The sequence below is a fragment of the Oncorhynchus mykiss genome, chromosome 1 (genome assembly GCF_013265735.2).
Source record: "Oncorhynchus mykiss isolate Arlee chromosome 1, USDA_OmykA_1.1, whole genome shotgun sequence".
Lineage (NCBI taxonomy): Eukaryota > Metazoa > Chordata > Actinopteri > Salmoniformes > Salmonidae > Oncorhynchus > Oncorhynchus mykiss.
Genome location: NC_048565.1, coordinates 14245655 through 14270611, shown reverse-complemented (window position 1 = coordinate 14270611; position 24957 = coordinate 14245655). Strand labels below are relative to the sequence as shown.

The following is a 24957-nucleotide window of genomic DNA, read 5'->3' as shown; positions in this document are numbered from 1 at the left end:
CCTGAGTTTTCCCCGCATTCCCAGCATAAGGCGCTCGTAGATTCAGGCGCAGCTGGGAATTTTATTGACCGTTCATTTGCTCATAGTTTAGGGATTCCCCTTGTTCCTGTGGATATACCCTTCCCTGTGCATGCCCTAGATAGTCGACCATTAGGGTCAGGGCTGATTAGGGAGGCGACCGCTCCACTAAGTATGGTTACGCAGGAGGGTCACAAGGAGAGAATCAGTCTCTTCCTTATTGATTCTTCTGCGTTTCCCATGGTGCTGGGCCTACCCTGGTTGGCCTGTCATGACCCCACTATTTCGTGAAAACATAGGGCTCTCAAGGGGTGGTCACGAGAGTGGTCAGGGAGGTGTATAGGAGTTTCCGTCGGTGCAACTACGGTGGAAAGTCCAGACCAGGTCTCCACCGTGCGCTTCCCCTCAGAATATGCCGATTTGACTCTCGCCTTCTGTAAGAAGGCGGCGACTCAATTACCACCCCATCGCCGGTGGGATTGTGCGATAAATCTCCTGGTAGACGCAGCACTTCCCAGGAGTCATGTGTATCCTCTGTCACAGGAGGAGATGGCGGCTATGGAAACATATGTCTCCGAATCCCTGGGGCAGGGATACAGTTGGCCCTCCACTTCACCTGCCTCCTCGAGTTTCTTTTTTTGTGAAGAAGGATGGAGGTCTGCGCCCGTGTATTAACTATCGAGGTATCAATCAGATCACAGTGAGGTACAGCTACCCGCTGCCTCTCATCGCCAGTGCGATCAAGTCAATGCACGGGCGTGCTTCTCCACAAAATTGGATCTCAGGAGCGCATACAACCTGGTGCGTATCCGGGAGGGGGACGACTGGAAGACGGCATTTAGTACCACCTCAGGGCACTATGAGTACCCCATCATGCCGTACGGGTTGATGAATGCTCCATCAATCTTCCATTCCTTTGTTGAAGAGATTTTCTGGGACCTGCACAGGAACCTGCAGGGTGTGGTGGTGTATATCGACAACATTCTGATATACTCCGCTACACGCGCCGAGCATGTGTCCCTGCTGCGCAGGGTGCTTGGTCGACTGTTGGAGCATGACCTGTACGTCAAGGTTGAGAAATGTCTGTTCTTCCAACAGTCCGTCTCCTTCCTAGGGTACCGCATTTCCACTTCAGGGGTGGAGATGGAGTGTGACTGCATTTCAGCGGTGCGTAATTGGTCGAGTCCCACCACGGTAAAGGAAGTGCAGCGGTTTCTAGGGTTTGCCAACTACTACCGGAGGTTTATCTGGGGTTTTGGTCAGGTAGCGGCTCCCATTAACTCAGTGCTGAAGGGGGGACCGCTGCTACTGCAGTGGTAGGCTGAGGCGGACAGGGCTTTTGGTCACCTGAAGGCTCCGTTTACCTTGGCTCCCGTGCTGGCTCATCTGGATCCCTCTTTGGCGTGTATAGTGGAGGTGGACGCGTCCGAGGCTGGGATAGGAGCCATGCTCTCTCAGCTCTCGGGCACGCCACCAAAGCGAAACTATGATGTGGGGGACCGAGAGCGGTTGGCTGTTGTCAAGGCTCTGAAGGCGTGGAGACATAGACTTGAGGGGGCTAAACACCCTTATCTCATCTGGAATGACCACTGCAATCTGGAGTACATCCGAGCGGCGAGGAGACTGAACCCTTGCCAGGCAAGGTGGGGCATGTTCTTTATACGTTTTGTTTTCACTCTGTCCTACAGATCAGGTTACCAGAACGCTAAGGCAGACGCACTTTCCCGGATGTATGACACAGAGGAGCGGTCCATGGATCACACTCCCATACCTCCGGCCTCTTGCCTGGTGGCATCGGTGGTGTGGAGCTGGACGCGGACATTGACCAGACGTTACGCACAGAGCACACTCCCCCCCCCCGGGGGACCGGGTCTGGCTCTCGACCCGAAACCTGCCCCTTCGCCTGCCCTGCCGGAAGCTGGGTCCGCGGTTTGTGGGGCCATTCAAAGTCCTGAGGAGACTGAACAAGGTATGTTACAGGTTACAGCTTCCCTCAGATTACCGTATTAATCCCTTGCACCATGTGTCTCTCCTCAGGCCGGTAGTGGCAGGTCCACTCCAGGAGTCTGAGGTGCGGGAGGTCCCTCCACCCCCTCTGGACATTGAGGAGGCCCCGGCGTATGCTGTTAGAGCCATCCTGGGCTCGAGGCGACGGGCGAGGGGCCTTCATTACCTCGTGGAGGGGTACGGTCCAGAGGAGATGCTGAGTGCCGGTGGAGGACGTCTTGGACTTTTCGTTGCTGCGGGAGTTCCACCGTCTCCATTCGGATCGCCCTGCGCCTCGTCCCTAGGTCTGTGTCGGTGCATTGCTGGAGTCGACTGTCACGACTTCCACTGAAGTCGGTCCCTCTCCTTGTTTCGCCTTTGTCTTACACACCTGGTTTCAATCCCGAAATTACTTGATCGTTATTTCACCCTCTGTTCCCCCATGTTTGTTTGTGAGTAATTGTTTATTGTATTGTGGTCCGTATTTGTGGGCTTGTGGCCTTTGTGGCAATACACAACGTGTATTGTGATATACACTGCTCAAAAAAATAAAGGGAACACTAAAATAACACCCTAGATCTGAATGAAATATTCTTATTAAATACTTTTTTCTTTACATAGTTGAATGTGCTGACAACAAAATCACAAAAATTATCAATGGAAATCAAATTTATCAACCCATGGAGGTCTGGATTTGGAGTCACACTCAAAATTAAAGTGGAAAACCACACTACAGGCTGATCCAACTAATGTAAATTCAATTTTTAAAAAAAAGTCAAAATAAGGCTCAGTAGTGTGTGTGGCCTTCACGTGCCTGTATAACCTCCCTACAACGCCTGGGCATGCTCCTGATGAGGTGGCAGATGGACTCCTGAGGGATCTCCTCCCAGACCTGGACTAAAGCATCCGCCAACTCCTGGACAGTCTGTGGTGCAACGTGGCATTGGTGGACGGAGCGAGACATGATGTCCCAGATGTGCTCAATTGGATTCAGGTCTGGGGAACGGGCGGGACAGTCCATAGCATCAATGCCTTCCTCTTGCAGGAACTGCTAACACACTCCAGACACATGAGGTCTAGCATTGTCTTGCACTAGGAGGAACCCAGGGCCAACCGCATCAGCATATGGTCTCACAAGGGGTCTGAGGATCTCATCTCGGTACCTAATGGCAGTCAGGCTACCTCTGGCGAGCACATGGAGGGCTGTGCGGCCCCCCCAAAGAAATGCCACCCCACACCATGACTGACCCACCGCCAAACAGGTCATTCTGGAGGATGTTGCAGGCAGCAGAACGTTCTCCACGGCATCTCCAGACTGTCACATGTGCTCAGTGTGAACCTGCTTTCATCTGTGAAGAGCACAGGGCGCCAGTGGCGAATTTGCCAATCTTGGTGTTCTCTGGCAAATGCCAAACGTCCTGCACGGAGTTGGGCTGTAAGCACAACCCCCACCTGTGGACATCGGGCCCTAATACCACCCTCATGGAGTCTGTTTCTGACCGCTTGAGCAGACACATGCACTTTTGTGGCCTGCTGGAGGTCATTTTGGAGGGCTCTGGCAGTGCTCCTCCTGCTTCTCCTTGCACAAAGGCGGAGGTAGCGGTCCTGCTGCTGGGTTGTTGCCCTCCTACGGCTTCCTCCACGTCTCCTGATGTACTGGCCTGTCTCCTGGTAGCGCCTCCATGCTCTGGACACTACGCTGACAGACACAGCAAACCTTCTTGCCAGAGCTCGCATTGATGTCCCATCCTGGATGAGCTGCACTACCTGACTTGTGTGGGTTGTAGACTCCGTCTCATGCGACCACTAGAGTGAAAGCACCGCCAGCATTCAAAAGTGACCAAAACATCAGCCAGGAAGCATAGGAACTGAGAAGTGGTCTGTGGTCCCCACCTGCAGAACCACTCCTTTATTGGGGGTGTCTTGCTAATTGCCTATAATTTCCACCTGTTGTCTATTCCATTTGCACAACAGCATGTGAAATGTATTGTCAATCAGTGTTGCTTCCTAAGTGGACAGTTTGATTTCACAGAAGTGTGATTGACTTGGAGTTACATTGTGTTGTTTAAGTGTTCCCTTTATTTTTTTTGAGCAGTGTATTTGAGTAAAATTGCTTTCATTACTCATTTCTGCCTGACTCATCTCACCAGCTGCACACAGACGCATTACTGTCTATGTAATCTGAGGGAAATGTGTGTCTCCAATATGGTCATTATTTTGGCAGGAGGTTAGGAAGTGCAGCTCAGTTTCCACCTCATTTTGTGGGCAGTGTGCACACAGCCTCTTTTTTCTTCAGAGGGTCTGCCTACGGCGGCCTTTCTCAATAGCAAAGCTATGCTCACTGGGTCTGTACATAGTAAAAGCTTTCTTTAAGTTTGGGTCAGTCACAGTGGTCAGGTATTCTGTTTAGGGCCAAATAGCATTCTAGTTTGCTCTGTTTTTTTGCTAATTACTTGACACATTAGAAATAATTATCTTTTTGTTTTCTCATGATTTGGTTGGGTCTAATTGTGTTGCTGTCCTGGGGCTCTGTGTGGTCTGTTTGTGTTTGTGAAAAGAGCCCCAGGACCAGCTTGCTTAGGGGACTCTTCTCCAGGGTAATTTCTCTGTAGGTGATGGCTTTGTTATGGAAGGTTTGGGAATCGCTTCCTTTTAGGTGGTTGTAGAATTGAACGGCTTTTTTCTGGATTTCGATAATTAGCGGGTATCGGCCTAATTCTGCTCTGGATTCATTATTTGGTGTTTTACGTTGTACACAGAGGATATTTCTGCAGAATCTCAATTTGGTGTTTGTCCCATTTTGTGTATTCTTGGTTGGTGACAACCATAAAGGGCAATGGGTTCTATAACTGATTCAAGGGCCTCCTTGGTTCTCTCTCTCTCCCCATCTCCTAACGCTGGGGCCGCCGCTACTAACTACTAACGCTGGGGCCGCCGCTACTAACTACTAACGCTGGTGCCGCCGCTACTAACTACTAACGCTGGGGCCGCCGCTACTAACTACTAACGCTGGGGCCGCCGCTACTAACTACTAACGCTGGGGCCGCCGCTACTAACTACAAACGCTGGGGCCGCCGCTACTAACTACTAACGCTGGGGCCGCCGCTACTAACTACTAACGCTGGGGCCGCCGCTACTAACTACTAACGCTGGGGCCGCCGCTACTAACTACTAACGCTGGGGCCGCCGCTACTAACTACTAACGCTGGGGCCGCCACTACTAACTACTAACGCTGGGGCCGCCACTACTAACTACTAACGCTGGGGCCGCCGCTACTAACGCTGGGGCCGCCGCTACAACTAACTACTAACGCTGGGGCCGCCGCTACAACTAACTACTAACGCTGGGGCCGCCAGTACTAACTACTAACGCTGGGGCCGCCAGTACTAACTACTAACGCTGGGGCTGCTACTACTAACTACTAACGCTGGGGCTGCTACTACTACTAATAACTACTAACGCTGGGGCTGCTACTACTACTAATAACTACTAACGCTGGGGCTGCTACTACTACTAATAACTACTAACGCTGGGGCTGCTGCTACTAACGCTGGGGCAGCTACTACTACTAATAACTACTAACGCTGGGGCTGCTGCTACTAACGCTGGGGCAGCTACTACTACTAATAACTACTAACGCTGGGGCTGCTACTACTACTGCTGCTACTAACGCTGGGGCCGCCGCTACTAACGCTGGGGCCGCCGCTACTAACTACTAACGCTGGGGCCGCCAGTCCTAACTACTAACGCTGGGGCCGCCAGTCCTAACTACTAACGCTGGGGCTGCTACTACTACTGCTGCTACTAAAGATGGCGCTACTACTACTGCTGCTACTAACGCTGGGGCTTCTACTACTACTGCTGCTACTAAAGATGGCGCTACTACTACTGCTGCTACTAACGCTGGGGCTTCTACTACTACTGCTGCACTAAAGATGGCGCTACTACTACTGCTGCTACTAACGCTGGGGCTTCTACTACTACGGCTGCTACTAAAGATGGTGCTACTACTACTGCTGCTACTAACGCTGGGGCTTCTACTACTACTAATAACTACTAACGCTGGGGCTGCTACTACTACTAATAACTACTGACGCTGGGGCTGCTACTACTACTGCTTCTACTAACGCTGGGGCTGCTGCTACTAACGCTGGGGCTGCTGCTACTAACGCTGGGGCTGCTGCTACTAACGCTGGGGCTGCTGCTACTAACGCTGGGGCTGCTGCTACTAACGCTGGGGCTGCTGCTACTAACGCTGGGGCTGCTGCTACTAACGCTGGGGCTGCTGCTACTAACGCTGGGGCTGCTGCTACTAACGCTGGGGCTGCTGCTACTACCGCTGGGGCTGCTGCTACTACCGCTGGGGCTGCTACTACTACTGCTGCTACTGCTGCTACTAACGCTGGGGCTGCTACTACTACTGCTGCTACTAACGCTGGGGCTGCTACTACTACTGCTGCTACTAACGCTGGGGCTGCTACTACTACTACTGCTGCTACTAACGCTGGGGCTGCTACTACTACTGCTGCTACTAACGCTGGGGCTGCTACTACTACTGCTGCTACTAACGCTGGGGCTGCTACTACTAACGCTGGGGCTGCTACTACTACTGCTGCTACTAACGCTGGGGCTGCTACTACTACTACTGCTGCTACTAAAGCTGGGGATGCTACTACTACTGCTGCTACTAACGCTGGGGCTGCTACTACTACTGCTGCTACTAACGCTGGGGCTGCTACTACTACTACTGCTGCTACTAAAGCTGGGGCTGCTACTACTGCTACTACTAACACGGGGGCTGCTACTACTACTACTGCTACTACTGCTGCTACTAAAGCTGGGGCTGCTACTACTAATGCTGGGGCTGCTACTACTACTGCTGCTACTAACGCTGGGGCTGCTACTACTACTGCTGCTACTAACGCTGGGGCTGCTACTACTAACGCTGGGGCTGCTACTACTACTGCTGCTACTAACACGGGGGCTGCTACTACTACTACTGCTGCTACTAAAGCTGGGGCTGCTACTACTAATGCTGGGGCTGCTACTACTACTGCTGCTACTAACGCTGGGGCTGCTACTACTAGCGCTGGGGCTGCTGCTACTAACGCTGGGGCTGCTGCTACTAACGCTGGGGCTGCTACTACTACTGCTGCTACTAACGCTGGGGCTGCTACTACTACTGCTGCTACTAACGCTGGGGCTGCTACTACTACTACTGCTGCTACTAACGCTGGGGCTGCTACTACTAACGCTGGGGCTGCTACTACTACTGCTGCTACTAACGCTGGGGCTGCTACTACTACTACTGCTGCTACTAAAGCTGGGGATGCTACTACTACTGCTGCTACTAACGCTGGGGCTGCTACTACTACTGCTGCTACTAACGCTGGGGCTGCTACTACTACTACTGCTGCTACTAAAGCTGGGGCTGCTACTACTGCTACTACTAACACGGGGGCTGCTACTACTACTACTGCTACTACTGCTGCTACTAAAGCTGGGGCTGCTACTACTAATGCTGGGGCTGCTACTACTACTGCTGCTACTAACGCTGGGGCTGCTACTACTACTGCTGCTACTAACGCTGGGGCTGCTACTACTAACGCTGGGGCTGCTACTACTACTGCTGCTACTAACACGGGGGCTGCTACTACTACTACTGCTGCTACTAAAGCTGGGGCTGCTACTACTAATGCTGGGGCTGCTACTACTACTGCTGCTACTAACGCTGGGGCTGCTACTACTAGCGCTGGGGCTGCTGCTACTAACGCTGGGGCTGCTACTACTAACGCTGGGGCTGCTACTACTACTGCTGCTACTAACGCTGGGGCTGCTACTACTACTGCTGCTACTAACGCTGGGGCTGCTACTACTACTACTGCTGCTACTAAAGCTGGGGCTGCTACTACTGCTGCTACTAACGCTGGGGCTGCTACTACTACTGCTGCTACTAACGCTGGGGCTGCTACTACTACTGCTGCTACTAAAGCTGGGGCTGCTGCTACTAACGCTGGGGCTGCTACTACTACTGCTGCTACTAACGCTGGGGCTGCTACTACTAACGCTGGGGCTGCTACTACTACTGCTGCTACTAACACGGGGGCTGCTACTACTACTGCTGCTACTAACGCTGGGGCTGCTACTACTACTGCTGCTACTAACGCTGGGGCTGCTACTACTACTGCTGCTACTAACGCTGGGGCTGCTACTACTACTGCTGCTACTAACGCTGGGGCTGCTACTACTACTGCTGCTACTAAAGCTGGGGCTGCTACTACTAATGCTGGGGCTGCTACTACTACTGCTGCTACTAACGCTGGGGCTGCTACTACTACTGCTGCTACTAACGCTGGGGCTGCTACTACTAACGCTGGGGCTGCTACTACTACTGCTGCTACTAACACGGGGGCTGCTACTACTACTACTGCTGCTACTAAAGCTGGGGCTGCTACTACTAATGCTGGGGCTGCTACTACTACTGCTGCTACTAACGCTGGGGCTGCTACTACTACTGCTGCTACTAACGCTGGGGCTGCTACTACTACTGCTGCTACTAACGCTGGGGCTGCTACTACTAACGCTGGGGCTGCTACTACTAACGCTGGGGCTGCTGCTACTAACGCTGGGGCTGCTGCTACTAACGCTGGGGCTGCTACTACTAACGCTGGGGCTGCTACTACTACTGCTGCTACTAACGCTGGGGCTGCTACTACTACTGCTGCTACTAACGCTGGGGCTGCTACTACTACTGCTGCTACTAACGCTGGGGCTGCTACTACTACTACTGCTGCTGCTACTAACACTGGGGCAGCTGCTACTACTGCTGCTGCTACTAACGCTGGGGCTGCTGCTACTACTGCTGCTACTAACGCTGGGGCTGCTACTACTACTGCTGCTACTAACGCTGGGGCTGCTACTACTACTGCTGCTACTAACGCTGGGGCTGCTACTACTACTGCTGCTGCTACTAACACTGGGGCAGCTGCTACTACTACTACTACTACTAACGCTGGGGCTGCTACTACTACTGCTGCTACTAACACTGGAGCTGCTACTACTACTGCTGCTACTAACGCTGGGGCTGCTACTACTACTGCTGCTACTAACACTGGAGCTGCTACTACTACTGCTGCTACTAACACTGGAGCTGCTACTACTACTGCTGCTACTAAAACTGGAGCTGCTACTACTACTGCTGCTACTAAAACTGGAGCTGCTACTACTACTGCTGCTACTAACACTGGAGCTGCTACTACTGCTACTACTAACGCTGGGGCTGCTACTACTACTACTGCTGCTACTAACACGGGGGCTGCTACTACTGCTGCTACTAAAACTGGGGCTGCTACTACTACTACTGCTGCTACTACTACTACTACTGCTGCTACTAAAGCTGGGGCTGCTACTACTACTACTACTGCTGCTACTAAAGCTGGGGCTGCTACTACTACTACTACTACTAACAACTAAAGCTGGGGCTGCTACTACTACTACTACTGCTGCTATTACTACTGCTGCTACTAAAGCTGGGGCTGCTACTACTACTACTACTACTGCTACTAAAGCTGGGGCTGCTACTACTACTACTACTGCTACTAAAGCTGGGGCTGCTACTACTACTACTACTACTACTGCTACTAAAGCTGGGGCTGCTACTACTACTACTGCTACTAAACTGGGGCTGCTACTACTACTACTACTGCTGCTGCTACTACTGCTGCTACTACTACTGCTGCTACTAAAGCTGGGGCTGCTACTACTACTACTGCTACTAAAGCTGGGGCTGCTACTACTACTACTGCTACTAACGCTGGGGCTGCTACTACTACTGCTGCTACTAAAGCTGGGGCTGCTACTACTACTACTGCTACTAAAGCTGGGGCTGCTACTACTACTGCTACTAAAGCTGGGGCTGCTACTACTACTGCTACTAACGCTGGGGCTGCTACTACTACTGCTACTAACGCTGGGGCTGCTACTACTACTACTACTGCTACTAACGCTGGGGCTGCTACTACTACTGCTGCTACTAACGCTGGGGCTGCTACTACTACTGCTGCTACTAACGCTGGGGCTGCTACTACTACTGCTGCTACTAACGCTGGGGCTGCTACTACTACTACTGCTGCTGCTACTAACACTGGGGCAGCTGCTACTACTGCTGCTGCTACTAACGCTGGGGCTGCTGCTACTACTGCTGCTACTAACGCTGGGGCTGCTACTACTACTGCTGCTACTAACGCTGGGGCTGCTACTACTACTGCTGCTACTAACGCTGGGGCTGCTACTACTACTGCTGCTGCTACTAACACTGGGGCAGCTGCTACTACTACTACTACTACTAACGCTGGGGCTGCTACTACTACTGCTGCTACTAACACTGGAGCTGCTACTACTACTGCTGCTACTAACGCTGGGGCTGCTACTACTACTGCTGCTACTAACACTGGAGCTGCTACTACTACTGCTGCTACTAACACTGGAGCTGCTACTACTACTGCTGCTACTAAAACTGGAGCTGCTACTACTACTGCTGCTACTAAAACTGGAGCTGCTACTACTACTGCTGCTACTAACACTGGAGCTGCTACTACTGCTACTACTAACGCTGGGGCTGCTACTACTACTACTGCTGCTACTAAAACTGGAGCTGCTGCTACTACTGCTGCTACTAAAACTGGGGCTGCTACTACTACTACTGCTGCTACTACTACTACTACTGCTGCTACTAAAGCTGGGGCTGCTACTACTACTACTACTGCTGCTACTAAAGCTGGGGCTGCTACTACTACTACTACTACTAACAACTAAAGCTGGGGCTGCTACTACTACTACTACTGCTGCTATTACTACTGCTGCTACTAAAGCTGGGGCTGCTACTACTACTACTACTACTGCTACTAAAGCTGGGGCTGCTACTACTACTACTACTGCTACTAAAGCTGGGGCTGCTACTACTACTACTACTACTACTGCTACTAAAGCTGGGGCTGCTACTACTACTACTGCTACTAAACTGGGGCTGCTACTACTACTACTACTGCTGCTGCTACTACTGCTGCTACTACTACTGCTGCTACTAAAGCTGGGGCTGCTACTACTACTACTGCTACTAAAGCTGGGGCTGCTACTACTGCTACTAACGCTGGGGCTGCTACTACTACTGCTGCTACTAAAGCTGGGGCTGCTACTACTACTACTGCTACTAAAGCTGGGGCTGCTACTACTACTGCTACTAAAGCTGGGGCTGCTACTACTACTGCTACAAACGCTGGGGCTGCTACTACTACTACTACTGCTACTAACGCTGGGGCTGCTACTACTACTACTACTGCTGCTGCTACTACTGCTACTACTACTGCTGCTACTAAAGCTGGGGCTGCTACTACTACTGCTACTACTACTGCTACTAACGCTGGGGCTGCTACTACTACTGCTGCTACTAACGCTGGGGCTGCTACTACTACTACTGCTGCTACTAACGCTGGGGCTGCTACTACTACTACTGCTGCTACTAACGCTGGGGCTGCTACTACTACTGCTGCTACTAACGCTGGGGCTGCTACTACTACTGCTGCTACTAACGCTGGGGCTGCTACTACTACTGCTGCTACTAACGCTGGGGCTGCTACTACTACTGCTACTAAAGCTGGGGCTGCTACTACTACTACTACTACTACTAAAGCTCGGGCTGCTACTACTACTACTCACACTGGAGCTACTACTACTGCTGCTACTAACGCTGGGGCTGCTGCTACTACTACTACTGCTGCTACTAACGCTGGGGCTGCTACTACTAATGCTGGGGCTGCTACTACTACTGCTGCTACTACTAACGCTGGGGCTGCTACTACTACTACTAACGCTGGGGCTGCTGCTACTACTAACGCTGGGGCTGCTACTACTACTACTACTACTAACACTGGGGCTGCTACTACTGCTGCTACTAACACTAGGACTACTAACGCTGGGACTGGGACTACTAACGCTGGGACTGCTACTACTAAGTACTACTACTAATGCTGGGACTGCTCTGCTAGGCCTTCTGTAGTCTGATAAGAGCTGTTATGTGGACAGTGTTAGTGGAGGAGAGAATGGTATAGTGAGAGATAGACAGGGTGTCGTCTCTGTGTGTGAATATGCGTGCATGTGAGAGGGTAATCTGTACCGTGTGAGTGGGGCAAGGGGAGCTCTTGGACAGGGGTTGGGTGGTGTTGTGCTGGAAAGTGATGGTGGTGGCTTCGTGGCAAGGCTCCAGGGTGGGGTCCTCGTCCTCTATTTCCATTCCCTCGCCGAACACGCCTTCGCCCAGATAGAGGCTCACTGGGTTGAACTGGTTACACAACTGAGAGGACAGATGGGATGAAGAGAAGGTTATGGGAGATTGCATTGGATGATTGAATAACTAAATGGGAAATGCCTTGACATTTGATAGGTTTGTATGTTCAGCACGTGACTGACCGCTGCGCTGACGGTGGGTGCGCAGCAGAGCCCATGGCCCTGGGCCTGCAGGGCGCTGTGGATGTACACATCCTCCTCGGTGTGTGTGTCGCACAGAAAGAGCTGCAGGAAGTCGGCATGGTAGCCATGCAGGGCTGCCACCAGGGTACGGTCACAACATAGCTTCTGGAAGGAGGTCTTGGCGTTGGCACTCCAGCTGCCCTGGGAGGAGAAACACACGGTGGGTTTCAGTATTTCTCAGACCAGAGACTATGTATTAAGAGGGCGGGTTTCAGTACTTCTCAGACCAGAGACTGTATGTATTAAGAGGGCAGGTTTCAGTACTTCTCAGACCAGAGACTGTATGTATTAAGAAGGCGGGTTTCAGTACTTCTCAGACCAGAGACTGTATGTATTAAGAGGGCAGGTTTCAGTATTTCTCAGACCAGAGACTGTATGTATTAAGAGGGCAGGTTTCAGTACTTCTCAGACCAGAGACTGTATGTCTTAAGAGGGCAGGTTTCAGTACTTCTCAGACCAGAGACTGTATGTATTAAGAGGGCAAGTTTCAGTATTTCTCAGACCAGAGACTGTATGTATTAAGCCTCTCAGAGAAGTAGTACTGATATAGGATTTGTTTGAAATTATATGGACAGCGGGGTGGGGGGGATCTGATCCTAAATCAGTAATCATACTCGAGACACTTAATTCATAAATCTGGGTCCACGGAAGGTAGATTGTGTAAACAGTCGCGTAGAAGGTCTTACACCGAAAGGCTTGATTCCAGCCAGCGATGACGGGACTGCTTGTGCTGGGAGCTCTGAATAACAAGACCTGAGGGGGATAGACAAAACTCTCTCTGTTACCACCTTGCACAGAGTAACGCATTGATCAACACATGGTGACATCAGATACTAGGGATACAAACAGTCACTTCCAATACCTTTCCTTCTCAGTTCTACAGCTGATGATTAGTGGGCAAAAGAAAGGAAAACATTGTCTTCATCCCAAATGACACCCTATTCCCTTTTCAGTGCACTACCTATCCAGTCCTCTCAGATCTAGACAAGATCTTAGACAAGTGCCTAAGGAGTAGGGGTCTAGGGTTCTGGACATGACAACAGGCTACGTCCCAAATTACACACTACCTATCCAGTCCTTTCAGATCTATGCCACGGGCAAGGGGAAAGGGGTTGGTTGTGGACAGGGGATTTGTCCCAAATGGCTGGTCAATAGTAGTGTATGATATACAGGGTTCATACACATTTTGACAGATGGAATTTCATGACTTTTGACCAAATTTTAACCAAACAACCAAACACGTATTATGCCTTTTGAAATCATTCGCTGATTCAATATATCAAAGATGAAATGGCAATGGTAGGCTACAAATCTTTATATTCAACCAGACCAAAAATGGACTTGAGGAAATGTAACTTCGCTATGCATCTTAGCTAACTTAGAATAAGTGTTTACTTAGCAGGCTGACAAGCATCTATTGAGTTGCAATGTCCCCTACATTGGATGTCCAAATCAACTGGAAGTATCTACAAAACTAGTTTTGAAGCCACATAATCCAAAAGAAAGGCTAGAATTTTTTTTTCTAAAATTACTGTTTGCGATTCTCATGATTCGATTCACCGCAATTGAACCGAATCCCAACTAATACAACGCCGTGAATTGTTTGTTTCGTTAAAAAGGTTAACTTTCTATGTCCTTGTTCGCAATTGTCGTTGGAGAGTTTTTTGGAACAAAAAATTAATTCACGCTAATAATAGGTTAACAGTTAACGAGCGGGTACAAGATGTGTTTTGAATTGGCTACCAAGTTATTAGTCTGTTCTCCATCATATTCTAAAGGCCTACCTGCTGCTGCAATGTCCGACTGCCCCTCTAACATAGACGCACTAAAGATCCTGGCTGATATGATAATGTGCCTAAATAAATTACATTAACAGACATTTTGAAATTAATTACCATTATTTTTCCAAAGCGTTTCAGATTTGATCAATTCCCAAAACTTTTCCAGGACTGGAAAACATCATTTTAAAATGTTATGACTTTTCCAGGATTTTCATGACCTTACAAACCCTGTATATAGGAAATATGGTGTCATTTGGCCACAGTCCTACTTGAGGAAGTTGAGGCTGCTCCTCTGGACAGTGGTGAGGTCTCCAAAGTCCACGTAGTAGACCTCTGCATGGGTGTTGTTGAGGACACGGTGAACCACCACGCGGTAGAACCAGATGCCCTGGGGCGCCACGCAGCACACCTGGCCTGTACGCACGTAGCGCTCCGGTAGACGGTAACGCTCCAACACCTCGGGACAGGTGTAGCAGCTCCTGGAGGGAGGGAGGACAAGAGAGCACCACCACATAGCATTCAGTTGCTTACACCCCAAGTCTCTTCTCTTTCATGTGCATTGACCTAAAAACACATGAGCTAGTTGAGGGTAACACAGTGGAAGACTACTAGATATGAACAGTTACTGCACATTCATACCAAATAAGCCAATTGGACTACATGTCAAATCCCAGCCAATGAGGCAGGGAAGCCTCTCCTCCCTATCCCTCCAGTCCAGCAGAGGGCTGTTGTTCACCTCATCTCAATCATCATGTTCTCCAGGGCGCGGGCCTCTTGGCTCTCATCAAAGCGGATGTAGAAGTTCGAGGGAGACTCCACATGCTCCACCAGCACGGCCACCAGCTCCCGAGGGCCCCTGCACGTGGGGGCCCTCAGCCTCTGGCCCCGCATGGCGTCCGGGGGAATCACCGCCCCACGCCGACAACGCACCGGCAACGAGCCGTACATATCCACCATCTGAGGGAAGCAGCCATAAACAGAATATGTGTGTACACTCTCATGCATGTGAACAAGTATACATAAACACATTCTACACAGATATGGACCATAGTGAGACAGATTTTCCTGTCTGTTAAACAGGCTTTCATTTGTGCCCAGCACGTACACACTAAATTTATTTTATCAGGACTTTGAGCGTTGTGACCTGCCTTTCCCCAGGCTCCAGCTCACCTGGTAGGAGGTCTTGGTGGTGATGCGGAGCTCCAGGTCTTCCTCCAAGTTGGGCTTGGTCTCGCCTCCCTCTCCCTCCCAGGGAGACTCCCCACAGCTGAAGTAGTAGCCCGTACCTGACGGGTTCAGAGCCTTGACACCCTCAACGGGGCCTTCGGGCTCCGCCGTTCCTACCACACAAATAATACCAAAGTGACATATTGAATGAGATCAGTCATGACACACTTACACCCAAAAATACCTGTTTTGTTGAATCTTAAATGGGCAGCAAAAGTTAGACTTTTTGGTTATAACAATGAGTTAGTAATCAATCAAAATGTGATTGTCCTAAACTATCATATGGCTAGGAATAAAGTGGATAGGTGTTGTGTGTGAGCCAGATATTTCCCTCTAACCACTGATCTAAGGTCAGATATTTGTTTACCCCCCTGATGGTTCATTTGAGGATTGGTAATGGTGTAATCTGATCCTAGGTTAAAGCCAGAGGAGTGTAGCAGACCTGGTTGTTGAGGCGTTGTGTGTCCAGGGGCATTCTGGATGTCCATGACCACCCAGTGGTTGCCCTCGTCGCCCGCCATGGGCCGCAGGTAGAGCGTGTCGCTCAGGGCGCCCACCATCTCCGTGGTACTCAGGAAGCCACTCTGGACCACCGGCAGCTCCTCCCCAAACACCCTCTGGGGTCAACCGTGGGTCATAAGGGCAACAAAGGTCAGAGCAACATACAAGACACTAACAAGAAGTAATACTTGGTGATTTAAAAAACTAAAAAATGATTAGTCTTCATTCGGCATTGGTTAGTATGTAGGCATTCCAAAGGAAATTTATTTGATTTGTCAGTATAAAATACCTTGAATTCTGCAGGGAGATCGTGGACGGACAGTCCCTCACTGTTTTGGGCTACAACCTATATGGAAGGTTCGATCGTGTTAGAATCTCTACTGTCATTAGATGGATTTGGTATTTAGGTGAAGACAGCATGTGTCCCAAATGGCACCCTATTCCTTATATAGTGCCCTGGTCAATAGTAGTGTACTATATGAACCCTGGTAAAATTGGGCTTGGTCAATAGTAGTGTACTATATGAACCCTGGTAAAATTGGCCCTGGTCAATAGTAGTGTACTATATGAACCCTGGTAAAATTGGCCCTGGTCAATAGTAGTGTACTATAAAGGGAATAGGGTGCTCATTGGGATGCATCCCGTGGACTGACCTGGCGAAGCTTGGCCTTTACTTCTGGACTGACAGTGCCCGCTTCCCCGTTCTCCAGAATACGCTGCCTAAGCTCCTCCTCCAGCTGCAGATGCCAATCAACACAAGCAAAACATGACAAGGGGGAGGGGCTACAAGGCATTTGTTCTACTTTTCACTACTGCTATTCAGAAGCACATTCGATTCCCTTCTCTAAAAATCAGCACAGACCCAATATACAGCACAGTAACTTGGTTGTAAGCCTGATGTTGGCAGATCTAAATGTTACGTTGGCAGGCTGTGCACCCAATCAAAAACAAGATCACGGGGGAAACTATTTTTACGTGGCTGAACACACACACCACAGAGCTACAGACAGCAGTGTACACACCTTGATGACACACTTCTGAAACAGTTGTCCATCCTGCGTGGGTTCAGGTTCAGGCTGTGGTATTGTGTAATCCATTGGCAGAGAGCCCTGGTCTCCCTCTGGGCTGTTAAGGACTGCAGCCTCAGGGAGTGGCGCTGGTACCACAAGATTCTGAGTATTGGACACTGGATTCGGAGTACTGGACTCCGTGGTGTGTCTTTCTACTGGGACTGGATATATATATATAAAACTTTTTTTTGTTTTTTTATCAATGTGTACTGTACATGAGCAGCAATCAATTAAATTAAACACTATATGCTTAAAATTGAGTTATAGCTTTCACTGTGGGACCAACCAACCTGAGTTTGTCTGGGTCATCTGCCTTACGATAGGAACAGTTTTGAAGGTCTGCTTCAATGGGAATAACGGCTTTATGGGTCCAGTCCTCCGTGATGCCACCACTGCCCCCCTGAGGGACAGCTGGGAGCCCATCCTGCTTTGTGTGACTGCCACCAGGTCGGCGGCCGCCGCCAGCATCTCGGCGATGGAATAGAAACCGTAGTTGTTGACACGTAAAGGGAAGCCGAAGCGGCGGACGAAGGCTGTCTCCAGCTCCGATAAACCCACGGCCCCATGGGAGAGCAGCTGGTGGAGCTGGGCCCGGAGTTGAGCCGGCAGGGCCGGGGGTGCACGGCCACGCCGCGGCAGGACCATGGGGTTGTGATGCTGGTAGCGTGGGGAGAAGAAGCCCACACCGCCACGCTGAGCAGGGGTCTTCTTGGCACTGCGCTGCTTGGCCACCAACTCCACTATGCCTCTGGTGGTATCATCAGCCACCGCTGCAGAATGGGGAAAAAAAGATGCACTGGTGAAAAAAATAGAACCCCCCCCCCCCCCCCTCCCCGCAAGGCAGGAGGGCCCACAGGCTCTGGGCCCCCCCCCCCCCCAAAAAAATCAACAAATAATGTTGGTTGGGACCCCCTGGAGGTCACCCCCCCCCCCCCCCCTCCTTCCCAGATAGCATATGAACAGAACAGGTCATAAGCCATGGCAAAAATGTTTAGAATTACAGAACATTTGCTGTAAAATATTTTCGCTCAAACCTCAATGCAAAAAGGCCTTGCTCAGACCTTGCGGAAAACTACCTTGAAACTACGGTATGCCACTGGAGTGATGGGTTGATATGCTTGAGTTGAATTGATATCTGTGTTCTGGTATATTCTTCCTCTCCTGATACTGTGCATACTATACTCAAGCACGAGGGAAAATGTAACTCTTGTCAACAAATATGAAAACTATAGCATGCTGTGTGCCAAAACAATTCTGCCTATAATGTCACGTGTTAAAGACAAAACAAACTTGCTTTGACATAACAGTCAGCAAATCAACAGTGGGACGAGTACTCAGTACTTACCCTTCAGCACTATGCTGCCATCTCCCAGATAGAGGATATGCACCACGTCGGGCATCTCGCGGATCATGTCCAGCACGTTGCGGAAGCCAAGGATCCTCAGGGGCATGGGGTGGCCCAGCATGTTGATGTAGTCTCTCTTCAACTGATCTGGGGTCAGGCCCTGCTTGGCTGAGATGAGCAGGGAGCGCACATCCTTCTTCAGGCTCGAAAGCAACTGCTCCTGGGTCATTCTGCGAGACTTGACAGAGGCTACAGTTTAGCTAACTAATGCATTTTCTGAACAATAAACACTGAAATGTGCAAATAATCCACCCCCCATTGGACCAACTAGCTAATTAGGCTAACGACTGTTACAAGCGGTCACAATGTGAAACGTATTTCATCAAAGTACTGTAGGTTGTTCACAAAAAAAAGATGAAATAGGCTAGCCAGTCTAACAAGCATTCAGTTTCCATATTTTAGCTAACTTACACTAACAACTCGTGAAGACCAACCTTTCCTACAGGTCAATCAGCCTGTCAATTTATTCCACGGTACTCGTCTGAACTCTGCAGGTGCAGATAAATTAATGGATTCAATTCGTTAACAGCATGTAGCCAACACTGTCCAAATAGCATCAATTAGCACAGCTGAAACAGGTTAGATTTAGATTTAAAAAAATCTAAATTAATCTTTAAGTAGTAATCTTCTAACTGTATGGCTCGTGATGTGCTCTGATTTTGTCTCGCTAGTGTGGTGGAATGTATCTATGGTCCAGCACGTTACTAACGCCCTGCACCAGAGATACATTCCACTTAGCTCTGGTGCAGGGCGTTAGTAACGTGCTGGACCAGAGATACATTCCACTTAGCTCTGGTGCAGGGCGTTAGTAACGTGCTGCACCAGAGATACATTCCACTTAGCTCTGGTGCAGGGCGTTAGTAACGTGCTGGACCAGAGATACATTCCACTTAGCTCTGGTGCAGGGCGTTAGTAACGTGCTGCACCAGAGATACATTCCACTTAGCTCTGGTGCAGGGCGTTAGTAACGTGCTGCACCAGAGATACATTCCACTTAGCTCTGGTGCAGGGCGTTAGTAACGTGCTGGACCAGAGATACATTCCACTTAGCTCTGGTGTAGGGCGTTAGTAACGTGCTGCACCAGAGATACATTCCACTTAGCTCTGGTGCAGGGCGTTAGTAACGTGCTGGACCAGAGATACATTCCACTTAGCTCTGGTGCAGGGCGTTAGTAACGTGCTGGACCAGAGATACATTCCACTTAGCTCTGGTGCAGGGCGTTAGTAACGTGCTGGACCAGAGATACATTCCACCACACTAGCGAGACAAAAGCAGAGCACGTCACGAGCCATACAGTTAGAAGATAACTACTTAAATATTAATTTAGATTTTTTTAAATGCATTTGGCTTATTCACACCTAGTAGTCTCAGATCACATGTTTTCTTCCAAAGCTGTGCAATATATAGGAACATTGAATGGTTTACCCACTTAAGACACATTTTCTCGAATCACGAACACTCACGTGTACGTGCAAGTATGGCGAGCAAATACAGACAAAATCACTTCCAAAATCATGATTAACCTTGTTATTGCCATGGCAAGTTGCTTAACGTTATCAAAAGTTATTACATACATCTACAAAAGTTACTACAACTATGAATACAATACAATTATTATATTAAAACAATGAATTATTTCAAAAGCTGAAACAACGGAGCCATAATTAATAGCCTAATATTAATGAACAATAATAAGACATATGAATGACAGACTATTCAATAATTTGTTCATCAAATCTAATAATTTCGAATAAACTAAAATACTTTGTTTCTTGGCTTAGGTGAGGGCCTTGATGAGAATTCATTACAGATGGGGAAATGTAGGTCAAATACTTAATTTACAGTTTAATTAAATTATGTCTGGGGGGATGTGTGCCTTTCCTGTACTAAAAACCAACACCTTTTTGGAAAAGACAAACATCTGAGTCTGCACATTCCCAACAGTGACTCCCAGACCCAAGCACAAACATCCGAGTCTGCACATTCCCAACAGTGACTCCCAGACCCAAGCACAAACATCCGAGTCTGCACATTCCCAACAGTGACTCCCAGACCCAAGCACAAACATCCGAGTCTGCACATTCCCAACAGTGACTCCCAGACCCAAGCACAAACATCCGAGTCTGCACATTCCCAACAGTGACTCCCAGACCCAAGCACAAACATCTGAGTCTGCACATTCCTAACAGTGACTCCCAGACCCAAGCACAAACATCTGAGTCTGCACATTCCCAACAGTGACTCCCAGACCCAAGCACAAACATCTGAGTCTGCACATTCCTAACAGTGACTCCCAGACCCAAGCACAAACATCTGAGTCTGCACATTCCTAACAGTGACTCCCAGACCCAAGCACAAACATCTGAGTGTGCACATTCCCAACAGTGACTCCCAGACCCAAGCACAAAGATCTTCAAAGTAATCCCTTTTCCAATGATATTCCTCACATGACTGGGTATGATCATGTAAACAAAACAAAAAATTACAACTTATATTTCAAACTAGCATTCCTTGACAAAGGCCTCCTTCCTGTCCTACAGGTGATCACAACTGAGGAAGGGAGGGCCGTTGAAACCAAGACAGCCACTCAAACAGCAAACCAACTAGCAACAAGCTTTGGGTTGCAAGCTTCTCACCAGCCACAGACATGCCAAGAGGGATGGAGAAACACCCGGAGTCAGCTTCCCCTCGCCGCGGGCATGGAAGATGGCGAAGAGAGAACATTCTGGGTCCCCGACTTTCAGTGGCCGCGGTCACAGGGGCACCAAGACAGTGAGGCTCCCTGAGGAACATGAGGAAGGTAGTACCAAGAGGGATTACCCAGGAGACCAAGGGAGAGGAAGAGATAGAAGACAGGCCAGTCATGTCCACCTCAACTGTTGTGGACGTGCATAGCGTGAGAGAGAACGTGAGCGGAGAGGAGAACAAAGAGTTTATGGCCTTAATAGAGAGTGAATGGCAGGAGGAGGAAGGTAAGAAATTATCAATATCTTAAATGTCACTATAAACTGGTTGGTTCGAGTGCTGAATGCTGATTGGCTGACAGCCATGATATATCAGACCGTATACTACGGGAATGACAAAACATGTATTTATACTGCTCTAATTATGTTGGTAACCAGTTTATTTTATTTTTTATTTCACCTTTATTTAACCAGGTAGGCCAGTTAAGAGCAAGTACACATTTACAATTGCGACCTGGCCAAGATAAAGCAAAGCCGTTCGACAAATACAACAACACAGAGTTACACATGGAGTAAAACAAACATACAGTCAATAATACAGTAGAAAAATAAGTCTATATACAATGTGAGCAAATGAGGTGAGATAAGGGAGGTAAAGGCAAAAAAGGCCATGGTGGCGAAGTAAATACAATATAGCAAGTAAAACACTGGAATGGTAGATTTGCAGTGGAATAATGTGCAAAGTAGAAATATAAATAATGGGGTGCAAAGGAGCAAAATAAATAAATAAATAAATACAGTAGGGGACGAGGTAGTTTTTTGGGCAAAATTATAGATGGGCTATGTACAGGTGCAGTAATCTGTGAGCTGCTCTGACAGCTGGTGCTTAAAGCTAGTGAGGGAGATAAGTGTTTCCAGTTTCAGAGATTTTTGTAGTTCGTTCCAATCATTGGCAGCAGAGAACTGGAAGGAGAGGCGGCCAAAGGAGGAATTGGTTTTGGGGGTGACCAGAGAGATATACCTGCTGGAACGCGTGCTACAGGTGGGTGCTGCTATGGAGACCAGTGAGCTGAAATAAGGGGGGACTTTACCTAGCAGGGTCTTTTAGATGACCTGGAGCCAGTGGGTTTGGCGACAAGTGAAGTGAAGGATGCTTTGTCGCGAAATAGGAAGCCGATTCTAGATTTAACTTTTGATTGGAGATGTTTGATGTGAGTCTGGAAGGAGAGTTTACAGTCTAACCAGACACCTAGGTATTTGTAGTTGTCCACATATTCTAAGTCAGAGCCGTCCAGAGTAGTGATGCTGGATGGGCGGGAGGGTGCAGGCAGTGATCGGTTGAAAAGCATGCGTTTAGTTTTACTTGTATTTAAGAGCAGTTGGAGGCCACGGAAGGAGAGTTGTATGGCATTGAAGCTCGTCTGGAGGGTTGTTAACACAGTGTCCAAAGAACGGCCAGAAGTATACAGAATGGTGTCGTCTGCGTAGAGGTGGTTCAGAGACTCCCCAGCAGCAAGAGCGACATCATTGATGTATACAGAGAAGAGAGTCGGCCCAAGAATTGAACCCTGTGGCACCCCCATAGAGACTGCCAGAGGCCTGAACAACAGGCCATCCGATTTGACACACTGAACTCTATCAGAGAAGTAGTTAGTGAACAGTTGAGGCAGTCATTTGAGAAACCAAAGCTATCGAGTCTGCCGATGAGGATGTGGTGATTGACAGAGTCGAAAGTCTTGGCCAGGTCAATGAATACGGCTGCACAGTATAGTTTCTTATCGATGGCGGTTAAGATATCGTTTAGTACCTTGAGCGTGGCTGAGATGCCCTCATGATCAGCTCTGAAACCAGATTGCGTAGCGCAGAAGGTTGCATGGGATTCTAAATGGTCGGTAATCTGTTTGTTGACTTGCCTTTCGAAGACCTTAGAAAGGCAGGGTAGGATGGATATAGGTCTGTAGCAGTTTGGGTCTAGAGTGTCTCCCCCTTTGAAGAGGGGGATGACCGCAGCTGCTTTCCAATCTTTGGGAATCTCTGACGACACGAAAGAGAAGTTGAACAGGCTAGTAATAGGGGTTTCAACAATTTTGGCAGCTAGTTTTAGAAAGAAAGGGTCCAGATTGTCTAGTCCGGCTGATTTGTAGGGGTCCAGATTTTGCAGCGCTTTCAGAACATCAGCTGACTGGATTTGGGAGAAGGAGAAATGGGGAAGGCTTGGGCGAGTTGCTGTGGGGGGTGCAGTGCTGTTGACTGGGGTAGGGGTAGCCAGGTGGAAAGCATGGCCAGCTGTAGAAAAATGCTTATTGAAATTCTCAATTATAGTGGATTTTTTAGCTGCCCACTGCAGTGATGAGTGGAGGTTGTTTGACCGCTGACCCATTACAGATGCAGGCAATGAGGCAGTGATCGCTGAGATCTTGGTTGAAAACAACAGAGGTGTATTTAGAGGGCAAGTTGGTTAGGATGATATCTACGAGGGTGCCCGTGTTTACGGCTTTGGGGTGGTACCTGGTAGGTTCATTGATCATTTGTGTGAGATTGAGGGCATCAAGCTTAGATTGTAGGATGGCTGGGGTGTTAAGCATGTCCCAGTTTAGGTCACCTAGCAGCACGAGCTCTGAAGATAGATGGGGGGCAATCAGTTCAGACATATACACTGTGTTGATTGACAGGTTGTGAGGGAGCATGAGAGAGCTGTGATCTTCACTTACTGCGAGTGAGACCCAGGGGACTTGTTATTATAATATTATTTGATGACTCATTGAACGAGTCATTCATAGTTTCTACGAATAATTGGATTGTCTTGGGGACACACCTTGCGGGTTACTCATAAAATGGTGACACAGGAAAACACAATGACAAAAAAAAAATGAGAACATGGAAGAATTGTCTTAGGCGAGATGACACATGCCTCAAACAAATCTCTCTGAATTTCTCAAATGGGTTTAAAATGGATTTGAAAAGGCAACTGGTAAGATTTACCACAGCACAAGTCTTGTGAACAACCTCCATTGTCCATATGTTCATTATACTGTACACTACACAGTAAGTCAGTACCTCTCCAATCCTTATCTACTGCTTCCGGGACCAAGGCCTACTTTTATACCTCCCACTCCTCTATGTTTTTTAGAAAGTGGAAATCCTTCCAAAAATGCTCAATTGTTATCCAATTGGTCACAGTACGGTAACTCCTCTGACAACTCTACAGAGAAACACAAACTACATCAAATATTAAAATATAATTTTCTCTGAGCATGAATCTTTTCCAGGTGGTAACCAAGGATCTGATGAGCAGGGAATGTTATATTTACTGAAAGGAGAACATGGCTCTATGCTGGACTGCCCTGTCAAGTGTGAGTACCGTGCTGCAGGTGACAGACAGAGATGTTTACATTTAAGTGAGATCCAGGTACCTAACCTACAGTTCACTCTTTGATACAGGTCTGTATACCTGAGATCAGATACTATTTAAAATTGTTCAAATACTGTTTGCTCAGTCTAACCTAACTAGAGTGCCAGATAGGTGGGGTTTACAGTTTGAACTATCCAATTGGTCCATTAATTGGTCCATTAAGCCAAGCAAGCTCTGAATGGATGGTGGTATATATTCTCAACACTAGAGTGAATCATGCTGCCTTCTATATCTACATGTGGCTATTGATTCTGTAGCTTGCCAATGTGGGATCAAGATGGACAGAGCAAAAATGTAAGACTATCATCAATGACTAATTACAAATGGGCATTTGTAACATTTCCTGA

At 48.8% G+C, this 24957-nt stretch overlaps 1 protein-coding gene across 2 annotated transcripts in view; it reads right to left on the bottom strand.

The window, feature by feature from the left end:
- Window positions 1-19223, bottom strand: part of tdrd5 (tudor domain containing 5) — a 52718-nt gene extending 33495 nt beyond the window's left edge. Inside the window, exons 1-13 of one of the 2 annotated variants that reach the window (XM_036947346.1) lie at window positions 18948-19223; window positions 18454-18691; window positions 17399-17878; window positions 17061-17269; window positions 16692-16775; window positions 16328-16384; window positions 15980-16154; window positions 15481-15650; window positions 15047-15267; window positions 14580-14789; window positions 13216-13282; window positions 12470-12670; window positions 12177-12353 (exon numbers count right to left, since the gene is read on the bottom strand). In XM_036947346.1, the coding sequence (XP_036803241.1) occupies window positions 12177-12353; window positions 12470-12670; window positions 13216-13282; window positions 14580-14789; window positions 15047-15267; window positions 15481-15650; window positions 15980-16154; window positions 16328-16384; window positions 16692-16775; window positions 17061-17269; window positions 17399-17878; window positions 18454-18682 (2280 nt within the window). In that variant the 5' untranslated portion in view covers window positions 18683-18691; window positions 18948-19223. Of the gene's footprint in view, window positions 1-12176; window positions 12354-12469; window positions 12671-13215; window positions 13283-14579; window positions 14790-15046; window positions 15268-15480; window positions 15651-15979; window positions 16155-16327; window positions 16385-16691; window positions 16776-17060; window positions 17270-17398; window positions 17879-18453; window positions 18692-18924 lie in introns of both variants that reach the window. The other variant, XM_036947319.1, reaches the window with a different exon arrangement.
- Between the last annotated feature and the right edge of the window lie 5734 nt (window positions 19224-24957).